Below are 17,537 nucleotides of genomic sequence, written 5' to 3' on the forward strand. Positions count from 1 at the left end.
TGAGCCTTCGGCTGGAGTTGGAAGAGTTTTCTGAAGTCTCCAGTGGCCGATACGATGACCTACTTGTTCTTGCCAGTTGAGCTCACGGTGGGAAAAAAACAGAGCGCTCCTCTTTCTGGGGCACAGCTTCTAACGTTGTGTAGAAGGAGCCAAATGTTTTGAGAAACACCAGGAAACTTCAATTATGGCAAGCGGACCATGAAGTCAAACATTGATTTGTCAGTTGGGAAGGAATTTCCTTAATGTTTATTTGAACTGTGATGTCCACTGCGGGGGAGAGACTGGTGTGCTGGGTCAGGCAGGGTGACTTAGATTTCTGTGGCTGTGGTTTTCTGGCTAAGACCTAAGCTTTGCATGTGTTGAATGGAATTAGGGAACCATTGTTTATCCTGTTGGGATCGCGGTGGTGGGACGTATCTGGACCCACAAACCTGGAGAAAAAGAGAAAGGGTTAAGAATGAGTCTGAAAGTGAAGCTAGAATCTGAATGGGGTCCTTGTAATAGGCAGATGTCCTCCCACAAGATGTCCACATTCTAATCCCCGGACCCTGTGAATGTGGTACCCTACGTGGCAAAAGAGACTGCAGATGTGATTAAAGTAAGGACTTTGAGATGGAGAGAGGATCCTGGACTATCCAAGTGGGCCCAGTTTAATTACCTGGGTTAAAAAGGGAGAACCTTTTCCAGCTGTGATCAGAGGGAGACATGACTACTGAATAATGGTCAGAGAGATGGGACAGCGCTGGCTTTGAGGATGAGGAAAGGGGACCACCAGCCAAGGAAAGTGGGCAGCCTCTAGAAGCTGGAAGAGGCAAGGAAACAGATCCCCGCCCCCACCCCCCCATAGCCTGCAGAAAGGAGCCAGCCCTGATGACACCTTGACCTTAGCCCAGTGAGACTTCTAGCCCATAAGATAATAAATCTGTGTTGATTTAAGCCACTGAATCTGTGGTAATTTGTTATAGCAGCCGTAGGAAACTCATGTAGCTCTCAAAGTCTTTAGAGGTCAAAACAAGAGTCCGTTGAGCAGGATCCCAAAGCAGGGCCTGTCAGGAGCAGACATCCTGGAGTGGGTGCTGGTCCTCTGTTTCATATGGTAACCCTGGGCCTACTAGACGTGTGCATGTATGTGTGCGTGCATGCATGTGTGCGTGCATGTTTGTACTGGCCGGAGTACAGAGGCTTGCAGGCTGGAGACCTGGCCTGCTCTGAGCAGAAACTGACATTCCAGGCTACTTGGAAGGCTGTATATCCTATTACTTACAGCACCACCATCCACACATATCTATTTCAGTTTTGTGCTTATATATTCCTCGTCGGGTCCTATTATTTTTATCGGGAGTTTTGAAAGAGGACGGGATTATATTTATGGTCCATCTGCTGTGTTCCCGAGTACCGAGGTTGACGCGTATATGTATTTATCACTTAATCTTCACAGATGGCAGTGGTTAGGGTGCAGTAATAATGCTGATCTGCCTTCTGATTGCACTTCGTTTTACTGGAAAACACATTGAAAGCTTTGGGAGGAATTGGGGCACCAGGCTTCCCTGATTCTTTTGGTTCTTCTCAAATATCCCCATTGTAATGATAGTGATCTCTGTTTCCTAATCCACAAGGTTTTCTCAAGCTGCAGTGGGGAATTTGGCTGCTGCTGTCCAGTGGGGCTCTTGATTATCTGGCCCCCAACAGGCTCAGATTGCTTGGTGGGGCCAGTAGGGCTTCCTCCCAACACCTGCCCCTGCCTCAGCCTTCCTTACGTGTTTCCAAGTGCATCAGCTGGACTGGAGATTGTCTCCCCTTGTGATAAATATCTTATTGAAGCCACAAGATGTAGCCAAGCCACTCCAGTATCCTAATCTTTGCTATGTTGTCCTAGCCTCACTGGACCTATGGCCTGAGTCACAGAACACTCCTGGCAACAATTAGCTTCTTTGCTCCTGCAGAACAATTGCCAGCCTCCCAGCCTGGGCTCATATTCTCTGCCTCACTCAGACTTCGCAAGTTCCACATTTGAGGATCACTGAACCTTCAATTACAGTTTGTGGATAGGACTTCCTTGGATGGAAATTATCAAAGCCTGCCTTGAAGCGCACTGGGTGTGTCAGGGAGCTTAAGAGCAGGAATGGAGGTGGAGCTCAAGGTCTCCACTGGAACCTGGGGTCCAAGCACTGTTGGGGCTCTCTTTGCGGGTCTCTCCTTTGAGCTTCTCTGTGCTTCTGGCTCACTCTTCTCTCTCTGTAGACTGGCCTCTGTTTCTCTAGCCACATGATGGGGAGTGGGACTGCTGTCAGCACCCAAGGTTTACAACTTACATCTGGTCTCACATCCAAAATGCAAAGAATCCAAAAGAATGTATTGGCCCAGCTTGGGTCAAGGGTCTAGTGTGGACACATCAACCATGGTCACATTGTCAAGGTACTGTGATTGACCCACTGCTCACCTTTAGGCCATTCAGCTGTGGCCCAGGTGCAGGGTCATGCTGCCTAAAACATCTGCTCCTGAGGTAATCATGTAGAAGGATAAGAGTGGAAAGATAACTTCCCAAAATAATAGGGCTGAACTCACAAAGCAGTGTGTCCAGACAGATATAGTTAGAGCAGATTATATCTGCTGGGCCACTACCATTTTTGGGCCATACCTTCAAATATTTGAGATGCTCATCTCTATTTATTGATAACAACTGATGTTACACAATATTCATTAGGAAAGTTAATTAAGATCTAGATTTCATGTTTAGTTTATGTTTTTTTTTTTTTTAAAGATTTTATTATTTCCTTTTTCTCCCCAAAGCCCCCCGGTACATAGTTGTATATTCTTCGTTGTGGGTTCTTCTAGTTGTGGCATGTGGGACGCTGCCTCAGCGTGGTCTGATGAGCAGTGCCATGTCCGTGCCCAGGATTCGAACCAACGAAACACTGGGCTGCCTGCAGCGCAGCACGCGAACCTAACCACTCGGCCACGGGGCCAGCCCCAAGTTTATGTTTTTATTGTACAATTTCTTAAGTTCTGAAAATTGTTTTGTGATCGTATATCAGCCCGTGTTTGTGCTTGTGAAAAGGGAGATTATTTGCAAGTCATTGAGAAACACTGATTATAAGATTAAAATGTAAGCATTTTTGCCTGATAACAATTGCTACTCATCATGTGCGGCTCCAGAGAACTTGCTTAAATACCCCAAAAGATTGGTGATTGATCTGGGGATACTGAAATCCTGTACCTAGAACCTTAGAGAAAAGAGGAGTATGATGAAGACCAAAGAATGGGAGACTGGAGCATCTGGGTATGAAGAAACAGGAATAATAGTGATCTGACCCTGTCCTCCTACCAATGCAGTTGACATCCTTAATGAGAAACTTGGCTTGTTCTCCTTACATAAAGTAAGATTGGAAGCATTTTGTAAACTGAAGTGCCATATGAAGTATTATTAGGAAATGTTAGTATCATTGCTCTTTCAAAGAAAGAATAAATTATGTATTTATAAGGAATTACACAGGCAAAGATTTTATATTATTTCTTAAAATATGTCTTTAAGAGATGAATAGGGCATCTTCACATATAACCCTTTACGAGAAATGATTGCAACATTTTCCTGTACCGAAGCTTGTTGTACAACATTCAAATAAATATTTTATCTTTCTTGTTGTGTAGTATTTGATGGATACGAAAGAATGGATGTAATATATACGTAAGGTCTCAGGCATCATAGTAAAACCAACACTCATGAACCCACTACGCAACTGAAGAGCTAGAACCTCGCCAATACTGTTGAAATTATCTGTGCTCTTTCATTACGATGTTCCTGAAATTATCTGTGATCCCACCAAGTGCTTCCCCCAGAAATGGAACCATTCTCCTTATTAGGAGTTTATTATTCCCTTGCCTCTTGAAAACAGCCTTATCGTGTATGTAGCATACATACAAAAAATATTATTTTTCTTCTTCTGAGCTTTATAAAAATGACTTTTGACTGTATATAGCTTTAGAAACGTCTTTTTCTGCTCGACATGATGCTTCAGAGGATCACTTGTGTTGTTGCCTATAGCTGGAGTTCATTTGTCCTGCTGTTTAACCTTGTGAGGTGCCACTTATCTACTCTTCCTGGGTGGAGATTGGACAGCTCCCTTTTCAGTTTTTCATTATTTTATTTTATTATTATTATTTTTTACTCTTAAAAGTACTGCTGCTATTAACATTCTTGTATATGTCTCCTGGAGCATATGTAGAAGGGAACTCTATGATATATACATCGGAATAGAACAGCTGAGCTGGGAGGTATGCAGATGTTGAGTTTCACAGGATAATCACAAATTATTTTCCAGGGTAGTTGTGCAAGCATCCTCTCTTTCTCTGATAGCGTTTTAGGGTTCTTGTTGCTCCACGTCCTCACCAACATGTGGTATTGCCGTGCTCCTTAATTTTCAATATGGAGAGTTAAAGCAGCATCTTTCACTGTAGTCCTGACTAGTATTTCCCTAACCACTAATAGGGGTGAACTTCTTTCCTTATGTTTACTTTCCATTTCTGTTACCTTTCCTGTGAAATACTGGTCATGTTTCTCCATGCTTATATTGTGTTTTTTTCTTTGTCTCATTGATTTATAGAATTTTAAAGAGAGGGCTTCTATTTTTTTTTTTTTAAGTGTGGCCCTGAACTAACATCTGTTGCCAATCTTCCTTTTTTTTTCTTCTCCCCAAAGCCCCCCGTATGTAATTGTACATTCTGGTTGTAGGTCCTTCTAGTTCTCCATGTGGACGCTGCCTCAGCATGGCTCGATGAGGGGTGCTAGGTCTGCACCCAGGATCTGAACCGGGGAGACCCTGGGCCGCCGAAGCAGAGCACGTGAACTTCACCACTGGGCCATAGGGCTGGCCCCCACTTTATAGAATTTTAAAAATAAATTCTGAATGTTAATTCTTTGTTAAGTAAATGTGATCAATATATTTTGATCTCAGCTTAAAGTTTCTCTTACTGGTTTCTTTATGGTATCTTTTGAAAAGCAAAAGTTTTTAGTTTTAATGTAATTCAATTTATTCATCTTTTATGGTTAGACTAATTGTGTCTTACACATAAAATCCTTCCGTTCCCCATGGTTATGAAGCAATTCTCTATATGTTCTTTAATTTTTGTTAGGTTTTACTTCGTATATTTAATTAGTTAATTCATTCAGTGATGATTTTTTGTGAAAAATGTGAAATATAGGGTCCAATTTCAATTTCTTTTTTATTAATATCCAGTTGCCTTGAGACCACTTATTTATTTCCCATTGATATGCAAGACATCTCTATCAAGTTTATGTGTGTGCATGGGTCTGTTTCTGGGCTCTCAATTTTGTTCCATTTATAAATTTATCTATTTTTCCATCATTACCACTGTGTCTTGATTACTAAAGATTTAAAATAAGTCCTGATATCTTGATAGGACAATTCTCCCAACTGTTTCTTCTTCTCATAAAGTATCTTGGTTATTTTCTCCCATATAAATTTTAGTATCAGTTTGTCAACTTTCTTCATATGCTTTTGGAATTTTTGGTGAGAATTGACCTGTTTACAATATTTTTCTATCCATGAACATGGTATGGATCTCCACTTTTATGTCTTTTAAAATGTCTTTCAATAAAGTTTTCTCCATAAACGTCTTACACATCTTTTGTTCATTTTATTTCTAAGTACCTTATTTTTGGCTGCTGGTTTGTAGAACTGTAATTAATTTTTGTATAGTAGCCTTATGTCCAGTCATCTTGCTGAACTCTTTTACCAAGTCTAATAGTTTTCCTCCTTTCTTTTGCGTTTTCTTTGCAGACAATTAAGTTCTTTGGAATCTAAATTTGTTGCTTTTTGTTTCTGCTGCTTCTTTCTCATAGAGAATGTTTTCTTGTGTGCTTTATGATTTTTTAAAATCATGTGTTCCTGTGTCATTGAACTTAGGGAAACCTCTGAAAGCCTAACTGAAGACTCCTTTCTTTAGAGAGGATGTGCAAGTGCTTCTTTTGGGAGCCAAGTTGATGCTACTATTCTGAAACTATTTCAGTCCTTTTGAGGGTGAAGGAAGAAGTCCCTGGTTCAACTTCTTTACCTTTTAATGGTCCCCAGGCTTGGTTTTTTGATTCTAGTACTGTTATATGCATTTTTTTCCTAAGGCAACTCTGCCTGTTTTGTTTATTCACTCTTCATTTGTGGGGGGTTCACAGCCATTTTTTTCCTTGGAAATTTCCTTTATTTGCTTGCAAACCCACAGATGCTTTAGAAAGCTCATTTGTTCTAGCATAACCAGGATGTAGTTGTATTGCAGTAGAAGGCTCTGGAAGCATTTAGTCCGCCATTTTGTTGTTGGTGGACAGCCTTGGTTTTTATTTAAACCAAAGTAACCTCATGTAGTAAAATATCTAAATGTGTTCCAATGTTTTTCTTTGTATCCCAGCTTCTCTGTTTGTCTGATCTGAAGGAAGGCTGGATTGGTAGGAAGTGTGGTAGTCTCATACAAGGGTAGGGTTTTTTTTTTGGTTTGTGTTTTATTTTTGTTTTTGTTTTAAGTGAGGGAGCTGGCTGGAGCCCAGAGGAGAGGCAGCGCAGCCTCTCTCTCTCTGCAGTCAGGAAGTCTTTGGCGCAAATACTTCTTTCCTTGGGCTGCATTGCTTTGAGTTGAAACCTCCAGTCACAAAGAATTAAATGTCAAGGTGGTTTTGTGATGTGGAAAAATCTCTGTGAGGGAAGTGGAAAAAAGCCTCAAAAGTGCCGTGAATTTCAAATCTTCCCTGAGGATTAGGAGACCAGGATATATGGCCATTCTAGCTCCAATTTTTGAAGCTGGCTGGCTCTCTAATAACAATGGATATGCCTGTCACGAAAGAATAAAATATGCAGCTTTTATGTTAGATAAGGGGTGAGTTGCATGCACTAACCTGCCCCCTGCCTCCTTCATTCCTCTGAGTCATAAACTCTCTCTCTCTCTCTCTGCTCTCACAATGCCCTGCACTTGCCTCTTCACAGCGTTTAATCACATTCTCTTGAAATTTCAAGTGTACTTCTCCGTCTTCCTCATTCACCTGTAAAAGCCTTGAGTAAAGAGATCATATCTAATTTACCTTTGTATTCTCAGAGCCTGGCATGATATTTTATTATAGTTGCTGCAGGGTTGGGAGCAGGACTTCACACATTCTGTGTTGCTTTAATCTTTCAGGCACAGTTCAGTCCTACCACAGCATTACTGATTGGCAAGTATCTCTTCTGTCATCCTGAATTATCAAGCTTCTTCATTTAAATTAAGATTTAATTAATTAATTCTTAATTTCTTTATGGCTGCCACTGATTGTTACCCTTACTAGGGTATAAAGGGTTAAGCTTGATGATCAATCCTGAGCTTGAAGACGTTCCCTAAAAGTGTCTGGAGGGAGCATATGAATTATATTTACAGTTCAACTGGTAATCCTATGTGTTGGTATAGCTTTTGACTGCTTGTTAATCATGATAGTGTTATTCTTATTAAGAGCTCAGATTTATGGAGTAATTACTATGTTCCAGGCACTATGCTCAGACTCTGCATGCATTACCTCATTCAGTCCTCATTCACTGTGCAAAAACATAGACTTGTTACCTTGTCCTACAGCTGGAGCCCAGAGGTCACATGACTCTCACACAGGTCAGGGCTAGTAAATGGAAGAACCAGGGTTTCGGTTTGTGCTTCTTGCTCTCAAAGCCTGAGATCTTAACCAGTGGACTATTGCATCTCTCAACTGATGAATTAATGTATAACCTGCTTGTAGATGTCCTTATTATTTTCAGAAACATCAGGTAGCTTGTCAAGTTTATACAGTTAGTAAACAACAATGCTGGATTTAAGCTAAAATACCACACATTTCTCTACTCATACTCTTATTGTACATTTACTAAATGTGACAACAGTAGTTTCAAAATGTGCATGTATGTTTATAAATAAAACAGTGACTCAGAAGCCAATGGAACCAAAGCTTTAAAGTGCTGAAAGAAAATGAATGTCAACCCAGAATTCCTAGCAAAATTATTCAGAATTGACTAGGAAATAAAACCATATTCAGACAGTAAAAACTGAAAAAGTTTATTGTAAGCATACTTGGTTTAAAAGAAATTATCAAAGGGAGTTCTTCAAGGAGAAACAAAATGACCGCAGATGGAAATATGGAAATGCAAAACTAAAGGAAGAGTACCGGAAATAACATATAAGTAAGTTGATAGATATTAACTGTACAAAACAGTAACAGTAATGTCATCTGAAATTTAAGATATATATAGAATTAAAAATCAATTCCAAAATGTGCAAAAGATAAAGAGGTAAATGGGCTTAAAATGTTGTGGGGTTCTAGTATTCTCAAGGAAGTGGTAGAAATTATAATTTGAATAAGACTAGCAACTCAAGGATGCATGTTGTAATCTTTAAGGTAACTAGGAAAAGGATAGTGTGAGTGTGTAGCTGGTTGGTTAATAAAGAGGAAAAGAATAATGAGAATATTTGATTATCAAATAAAATGCAAAAAAAAAGAGAAAAAAAGGAAAACAAAACAAATGGGTCAAATAGAAAACAGTTGGTTAAGATGGTAGATGTAAATCCAATATAGCAGTAATTACATTACACTTAAGTGAACTATGTTCTCCATTAGAAGAATAATATTATCAGACTGTATTTAAGAAAAAGCCCAGAAAACGGAACTGTCTGCTAATTTACAAGAGACACACTTTAAATTTAAGGAGATAGAAGGTTAAAAGTAAAAGGATGGAAAGAGATATATCATATAAACCCTAACCAGAACAAAGCAGGATTTGCTAATCTAATATCAGACAAAGTTGACTTTAAGTTAAGAAACATTGATAGAGATAAAGAGGGATATTTTGTAATCATAAAAGAGTCCATCTACCAGTAATATAGCACAGTCTTAAATCTGTATGCACTCAATAACGTAGCTTAATAATATATATGGCAAAGATTGAGAGAACTATAAAGAGAGACAAATTCACAATCCAATTGCTATTCTTTTACACAACTCTTTCTATAACTGATAGAATAAGCAGACAAAAAATCATTAAGGATACAGAAGATCCGAACAACACAATTAATACATTTGATCAAAATTCTGTGTGGAGCATTGCTCACAGCAATTACAGAACTGACATTATTTTCAAGTGCACGTGGAACATGAGCCCAAATTGACCATATGCTGAGCCATAAAAGAAATCTCAACAAATGTCAAGGGAGCGACTTGATTCAAAGTATATTCTCTGTCTGTAATGGAATTAAACTAGAAATAAGTAATAAAAAGATAACCAGAAAATCTCCAGTACCTGGAAACTTAAAATTATACTCCTAAATAGTCCATGATCACAGAAGTCACAATGGGAATTAATATTTTGAACTGAATGATAATGAAGATATGACATATCAAAATTATGGCATGGAGCTAAAACAGTGCTCAGAGGGAGCTTTATAACCCTAAACGCATGTGTTAGAAAAGAAGAAAGACTGAAAATCAGTGATCTCAAGAAACCATACAGAAAGAACAGCACATTAAACCTGAAGAAGGTGCCAAGAAGAAAATACTAAAGATCAGAGTAGCAATTAATAAAATATTAATTTGAGGCTTAGGAAATTGCTGATATTGATCCATTTTGCTCTATAAAAATGGTAGTTTCATATGGTTCAATCTAGTAGGAAACATAATAGAGAGTAAACAGCACCAAAAATTGATTATTTGAAAGATTAATAAAATTAATAAACTCATGGCTGATCATGAAAAGAGTGAAAAAATCAACTACCAATATCAAGATTGGAAAACATAGGTGAATATCTTTATGATCTTGCAGAAGGCAAAAGTTTATTGAAAAAAGCACAAATGCTGGAAAGTGTAAAGAAAAAAATGGTTAGTTGATCTATATAAAGATTAAGAAATTCTCTGCATCTAAAGATACCGTAAAGAGAAGGAAAAGGAGGACACAAACTGGAGAAGATATTAATAATGTATATATTCAGCAAAAAAACCTCCTGAGTGTAAATAGGTACAGTTAATTTGGACAACTATTACAACTGAACATCTGTATATCCTATATTTTCTTCTAAAAGCTTTATTGCTTTACCTTTCCCATGTAGATCTGCAGTCCATCTGGAGTTAATTATTGCACGGTGTGAGGTAGGGATCAAAATACATTGTTTTCTTTATGGGCTTCCAATTGACCCAGAACCATCTATATTATTATTTTCCTATTGCACATCAGTGACACATTGCTATAAGTCAGGTTTTTTCCTGTTGGTTTATTTGTTTGCTTATATTTTAATCACATATGAGTTCATTCTTTATCACATAATGAGAGAGTCTGGAGGTCTGCAGCTCCTGGCACTTATTCAGCTGGTTGACTATGCCAGAGCCAACATCAGTAGACATACATTCTTTATACTTGTCTCAGAGTTCTAAGAAAACATCAAGATGTATTGATTTTTCACATTTGTCTTGGGTTTGAGATAGTTGCTACAGGTCCATAGCAGGTCCATGTTCAGAAAATACTGAATAAAGTCTTTCAGCTTCTATCAAACCACCTCCTAATGTTATAGCAGCAGAATGTGCAGCTCCTCTTGTTTGGATTTTTTTTTTTCATATTATAAAACCTTTTAGTTCTTAAAATGTCAGTACATACAAGTTCTGGAGTCACTGCAGGAGCTCCACGCAGATTCTGCAGTGTGTGTGCTGGGCCCCTTACTGCAAGGCGTTTGGCTATACTCTACCATAGCTTTTATGTAGATATTTTTCTTCAGATTAAGGAAATTCCTCTTTATTTCTAGTTTAATGAGGTTTTTTCTTTTAAACACAAATGGCTATAGAATTTTTTCAAATGCCTTTTTTGCATCTATCAAAATGATCGTATGATTTTTCTTCTTGGCTCTGTTTATGTGGTGAATTATACTGAGTGGTTACAGTTGTGGCTGAACCACTCGTATTCCTGGAATGAATCCCCATTGATGGTGATGTATGATCCTGTTTACATATTCCTGAATTCAACTTGGTAATATGCAGCCTAGGGTTTTTTGTGTCTATGTTTATGAAAGAAATTTTTCTGTAATTTTGCTTTTTGTATTGTCCTCATGAGATTTTGATATTAAGCTTATGCCAAACTCATAATTGAGAAATGCTTCCCCTTTTCCTTTTTCTGGATTTAAAGGAAAAGTGCCATTTCTCTCTTAAATGTTTGGAAGAACTCAATCAAACTTTCTGCTGCCCTGTCCCCCACCCTGGCCTCCAGGAGTGTCAGCTTCCTTTCGGGTTCTCCAAAGTACCGTGGTCTCTCCTTCCTCCGTCTCTGAGATGTGTATACTCCACTGGGGGATAATGACACTTATCAGATGATTCTAGAAATGAGTATAAAATTACAAATGGAAGTAAACTATGAAAGAAAGGGGCATATGAGAAAAGAAGCTGGCTAGACTGGAGGATTTGGACAGGCTTTCCTGATGAGACTTGAGGTCTAAATAATTTAGAGGCAGAAAGGGGACGAGAGAGGAAGAGGAGTCCAGACAGATGGAATGGTATGAACAAGGGCAGGAGAGTATAATTGGTATCAGGAATTGAAAGAAAGAGCACAGAAAACGAGGTAAGCTAGGGTCTTGTAGAACATCATATGGATTTTGGCTCACTACTAGGATAAGAGTGATATTTTAAGTAGCGGGTGACAGGATAATGTTTCATTAGAAAAGTAAGCCTCTGATTGCAGGATAGATTGGACAGCCGTTTAAATGCAGGAGACCAGTTAGTTGGAGGCAGTTGCAATAGTCCTGGCCTGAGAAAATGGGCCGGGGGTGTGGCGGTGAGGATGGAGAGTTGCATAGATTCTGGAAAGATGTGGGAGGTAAAATTGACAGACTTTGGTGATGGATTCAATATAGGAGAGGGAGGGAAAGGGGTGCCAAGGATGACTCTGGGATTTTGGCTCCCCTGGGTAGATGGCAGTACCTTTTCTGAGGCACGGACTCTGTTAGACCCCAGGTTGGTTGGTTTGAAATGTTTGGTTTGGGGCAAGTTAAATTTGATGTCACTGAGACATTAAGAGGGGAGGCGAAATTGGCAGACGGGTATGATGCTGGGCTGCCATGCAGGAGAGCTGAGCCATGTAAACAATTACCATTCAAACCTAAGGAGTGGATTTGTGCCTGTGTGTTTTTTTTAAGTTTGAGAAATTGTTGCTTGGCTTCCATTTCCTTTTCTCTCTCTTTGGAGAACTTATTTTAATTTTTCTTTCTTCCCCTCTCTTATTGTTGGTGTGCTTCTTTTGACTGAGAGGTTTCCTAAACATGTTGCCTCCATCTCCGTGGGAGATGGCCCTCACCTCTGCAGACTGCCTTGCCGGAAGCCCCTGGGGCATATCAGCTGAAAACAGACGGCAAAACGAACAGCAGTCACAAGTCATTTGGAAATTATTTGAACGTGGGAAACAAGTTGCTATTTTGGGTGAGGATAATTTTCCAGCGCAGAGGACATGAGCTGTTGCTGGGGTGCCTTTCAACAGACGCGCTTAATGTGTCTGCATCTGCAGGCGTGGGCTCAGGCCTGGAACCCTCCAGGAGGACTGTGTGGTGTGATAGATTCCCGCTTTCAGCAGGTGTTCAGACAAAGCTGGTGGGAAGGAGCGAGGAAAAGAGAGAAGGTTCAAAGGGAGAATTTGTTTCCAAGCACGGATGAAAACACCTAAGAATAATTTTCGCGACAATCAGATGAACCAGAATGCATAGACCCAGCTGTTCTTTCTAAACAAACTTAACTAGACAGTATTGATTCAGACTAGAAACTCAGAACCTTATTGGGTTATATGTGGTTCCTGAGTCCATAGAGATTTCACAGTAGGAAAAGAAGGATTCCAAATGTTTCAGCTGGCAGAATGACCGAAAAGATTAGTAAATGGGTGCTTAGTTCCAGTATTTTAAAAATCAAGAAGAAAGATGCTCAGGAAGACTTTTCTATATTGCTTAACAATTAATGTCCTAAAAAAAACTGCAGCAGAGGGGAAAAAAATGTGTTTTCCACATGAAAGTTGTGTTTTTGCCAAGCCTATCAAATTGACCTCCACTCTGGGAAGTCAAATTATGGTGGTTTTACCCTCGGTAATTTCTGTGCAGTAGGACGTGATGACAGGGCTCTGGCTCCGGGCCCAGCTGTCACTGGGTGGTGGCTGGCGGTGGGGGATTGTCTGCGTGGCTCAGACAGCCAAGGAGAAACCCAGCGTCTTGTAGATATTCAAGCTGTTGCTTTTGTGGTTGATGGGAACTAGTCTATTATGGTCCCAAGTGAGTTTTCCAAATGAAATTTCTAGACCCACTTGCACCTTTTACTGAGATTACTTTTCCACATGGAACTCCATTAAGCTACTCCTGTGTGTGATGTAAACATTCAATATAAACAAATATGAGAGTATTTGTATATCTTTGTGTGTGACCAACATTAGTGCTTGTTATGGGCCACGCATTGTCCTAAGTGTTTAAAGGATATTAAACCATTGAATGCTCACATTGATCCTTTAAGCTTGGCACTTTTATGATTTGCATTTTGTGGGTGAATAAACTGTGGCATAGGTGGGTCAGTTACCTGGCCAAGGTCACAGTGAGCAGTGGGGCCACGGTGTGACCCAGTGCTGTCTACCTCTGGCGCCCACTCTCCTTACTGCTATACCTCCACGTGGAAAAGGTAAACCTTTTAAAGTGTGTGGTCCCAATGACATTTTATTTTCTCTTAGGAGTGACTGGGTGACCTCCTATAAGGTTATGGTGAGCAATGACAGCCACACATGGGCCACTGTGAAGAATGGATCTGGGGACATGGTGAGTCTCTTCCCTCTAACCTCGGTGCCTGGCTCTGTGGGGCTCTGCAAAGGGAGGCAATGTGTGCCCGGGCAGTGTCTGCACCTGGAGTTTACTGATTCTGTGGTAACTCAAACCAGCCACAGAGTCTGGTGGATAATGGCCAGCGCTTCCATGCCCTGAAGCTCAAGCGGCCCGTGTTTAGGGCTAATGTAAAATTCAGAGCTGCTGAGCTGCAGTCTCTTCCACAACTCTCAGGTCAGCCTGGAAGATCCGTGGCACATGGTGTGTGCTGGGCCCTCACAGCTATTCAGTTACAAAAGCCCCCAACTTTCTTTAATGACCTCGATCTTTCAGCTCTGTGACTCCCTCCAGGTTGGCCCGTTCTGGTTACGTCACTGTCTTCCTCAGGTTCTCAACTGCGTGTTCCTAACATGGTCCCCAGTGTCTCACGCAGTCTGACTGCAGTCTCTGTTTTCAACCTTCTTTCTCATTCTCCCCCCTACCCCCCCACACTCCTGTGTTCGAGTTAAAGTGAGCCAGTTGCTCTTCTCCCTCTGAATCCCATCGCTGGGCTTCTCCATCCATTGCTGTTCCTTTTCTCCAGAATCCCTCCCATCCTTACAGAACTAAATTGTTTGCCTTCAAAGCCAATTCAAATGGTACCTCCTCCCCGAAGCTCTGCCTGGTCCTTTCCTTCTGAAATCCCAGAGCTTTGTGGCTGTCTCTTTGCCATGGCACTAACAGATTTCACCTCTGATATCTAAGTAGTTCCCTCCTCCTCCTCCTGCCTCCCATAGGATGGGGGCTTCCTGAGGGCAGGGGCCAGGCCTGAGTCATTTCTTTTGCCCCCTCAATGCCCAGCATGCATTAGGGGTTCCTCAGTAACATCTTGGGGATGAGCGAATTACTGACTCTTATCCCTGGATAGTCAAGCTCTAAAAGATTCTCTTTTGTTCCCCTTGTGCGTAAATAGATATTTGAAGGAAACAGTGAAAAGGAGATCCCTGTTCTCAACGAGCTGCCCGTGCCCGTCGTGGCCCGCTACATTCGCATCAACCCGCAGTCCTGGTTCGAGAACGGAAGCATCTGCATGAGGATGGAGATCCTTGGCTGTCCTTTACCAGGTGAGTTTGCCCTTCTGTTCTTCCTGCAGGGTAGGAGTGCTGGTGGAGAACAGGTGCCTAGCCAAGGCGAATAAAAATAAACCAAGCAATCTTTTACTCATGTAAAAAAAAAATACCATGTCTATTGTAGAACATTTAGAAAACATAGGTGAGAAGAAAAGAAAATAAATAAAAATCTCCCATAATCCCACCCAGAAACACTGTGAACATTTGGGCTATCGAGTAACATGCCAAGTGTGGTTTTGCCTACTGGGATTTTCCAGTGATGCAGGTTTCAAGGTTGAAAATTCACCCAACACTGCCACTGAGAGTGAGCAAAGAAATTACATGAAAATTTTTTGGTGACACATTTAATTGTCCTTGAGTGCTCCCACTACAGTGGGTAGAGGAAGGGGTAGAAGCTAATTTTAAACTTGACCATTTACATAGTCTCTTCCTGTTTAAGTCGCTTCACTTGGATGCCTGTGTCTTTGGGTAAATGCCTGTTTCTGTAGGCTGTATTCTCCTTGCCCTGTTTTCACTGGATGGTATCTGGGGGTGACCTCAGGGTGGCAGGAAGCAGGGGACTTGAATTCACATGTGCCGTGTGGATCCTTGCTGGAACCTGACAGGCTGGTGTCATCCTCCTCATGGTTGGCTCTGTCTGGCCTTTCAGAGCCTATGCATTTGTGCTCATATGGAGCCTATAATAGACGGCAACCTCTTCATCCTGACCAGACATCTCCAGGGAAAGAAGCTGGCCCCTAGAACATTCCTAAAGCCCTCCATTAGGGCCTGTAGGAGCTTCCACATTCCTGTCCACCCAGACTCAGGCCATAGGGAGCAAGGAGTGCAGCCTTGGGCTCCTCTATCTCGTACCTTCTCTTCCAGTGAGGCCTTACTATTCTAGGCTAGCGTGAGATTCAGGCCTCTCTACTGCTGCCCATGGAAGGGTACCAGCAGCTCTGAAGTTCTCAGGTGTTGCTGTCTCCATCATGCTATTTCTGTAGCCATATCACCCCCCACCATGAGTTTACCTTTACTTTGTTTTCGAAGTACATTTAATGTCATTTATTGCTTTCCTCTCGATCCCATCTATGATCTTGCTTTGCCACCTGTGAGCTTTTAAAACACTCTGTATTGGTGAGAAAGATGAGTCTATCTACCTACCTACTTCCCCTCACACTAGACAGAGTCTTTGTGATATATTTGGACTTACTACATTGCAAAACTTTTTTCATGTCATTTAAAAACTATTAGAGACCATCTGTCTTGTGGATGGCTTTATCCTAGTCCGTGGACAAAACCCCATGTTTTTAATTTGCCCGTTATAGTTGGAAATTCTGTGGTTTCCAATATTTTGATTCTATAAAGAACCCCACAATGAGCATCTTTGTTTCTACGTCATTGTGCGTGTCTATGATTGTTGCTGAAATTATAGGATTATTGCTTAAATTGCGTTGTGATAGATGGGATTGCTGCTGTAAAAGCTGTGTGCATTTTCAAGGCTGACCCAGAGGGAGTGTTGAAGGCCTGCCTGATTTTGGATCTGGGCCTCCTTTTGTGGCTGGGGAGTCCTGGAATTGCAATCACGGGCCCCGCCCGCTGCCGTCCAAGGCCCGCTGGGCCTTCCTGAGCACAGTGGTCTGTAGGCGCAGACGCAGGCGGGCCTCTGAAGCGAGGCCCCCTTTGTGCTGGGCCAGGAGGCTCGCTCTCCCGTGTCACCTAGCTCAGCCTCCATCTGCTTGTTTTAAAGACTGGGGTCATGGTTTCTCTCTGCGGGCAGGAATTCATCTGTTGTTGGTAAAGGGCAAAGGGCAGCCTGTGAGTGTCTCATGAAATAAATATTTCCCTGTGAAGTTATTCTTGGTGTGTCTGTGTTTGAAGATAGGTCCTGGAGGCAATTTAAACACTCACAAAGGCAGAGTTATGTTGTGAAATCTGGGTGGGTTTCAAGTATGGGCTAGGAATGGTTCTATTTTCCAACCCCAAATATTTAATAGGGTCGTTTTTCTTCTAGAAGTTACTTAGCAGTCTGCCCAGAAGGGAGGTGGTCTTTATGCATGCCACCTGTTGGTGGTCACATCTGAGGGCTTGGGGCGACCCAGGGGCCTCCAAGTCCATGTGGGTATCAGTGAACCTTACTCCTTGAGCCATTGTCAGCACAATTCCTTTGTGCAAGTTGAGGCCAAAGGCAGAGATGACTCAATCAACTCAGCTTCTCAAACCCAACGTGACCTTGTGGTCTCCCTTGTGGTCTGAGTGCAGCTGCCCAGCCTGTCCTTCCCGGAACTCTTGTTTATGAAAAATTCGTTTACCTTCACTTCTGCCTCTCTTTGTTCTGTCCTTCTGTCTTCCTGTGAACTCTCGGGTGGGGGCAGAGGGAGGTGGTGATTCTTTTTAAGACTTCATGAATAATGTCTCCAGAAAGTTTTGAACTGGGAAATGAGTTACCCTAGGTCATGGTTATTAGTAGGATTTTTAAACCTCAAAAGTAATAGAAAATGGGGAGGGTTGTTTAACGGTTATAGAGTTTCAGTTTTGCAGGATGAAGAAGTGCTAGAGAGCTATTTCACGACAATGTGAATATACTTAATACTACTCAACTATACGCTCAATAATGGTTAAGAT

General features: G+C 41.3%; 1 protein-coding gene across 2 annotated transcripts in view; it reads left to right on the forward strand.

Moving 5' to 3' along the window:
• CPXM2 (carboxypeptidase X, M14 family member 2) overlaps window positions 1-17,537 on the forward strand; it is a 130,354-nt gene that overhangs the window by 74,890 nt on the left and 37,927 nt on the right. For both annotated transcript variants that reach the window (XM_008516223.2, XM_070631770.1), the window contains exons 5-6: window positions 13,737-13,821; window positions 14,777-14,927. In XM_008516223.2, the coding sequence (XP_008514445.2) occupies window positions 13,737-13,821; window positions 14,777-14,927 (236 nt within the window). The remainder of the gene's footprint in view (window positions 1-13,736; window positions 13,822-14,776; window positions 14,928-17,537) is intronic.

The sequence above is a fragment of the Equus przewalskii genome, chromosome 1 (assembly GCF_037783145.1).
Source record: "Equus przewalskii isolate Varuska chromosome 1, EquPr2, whole genome shotgun sequence".
Taxonomy (NCBI): domain Eukaryota; kingdom Metazoa; phylum Chordata; class Mammalia; order Perissodactyla; family Equidae; genus Equus; species Equus przewalskii.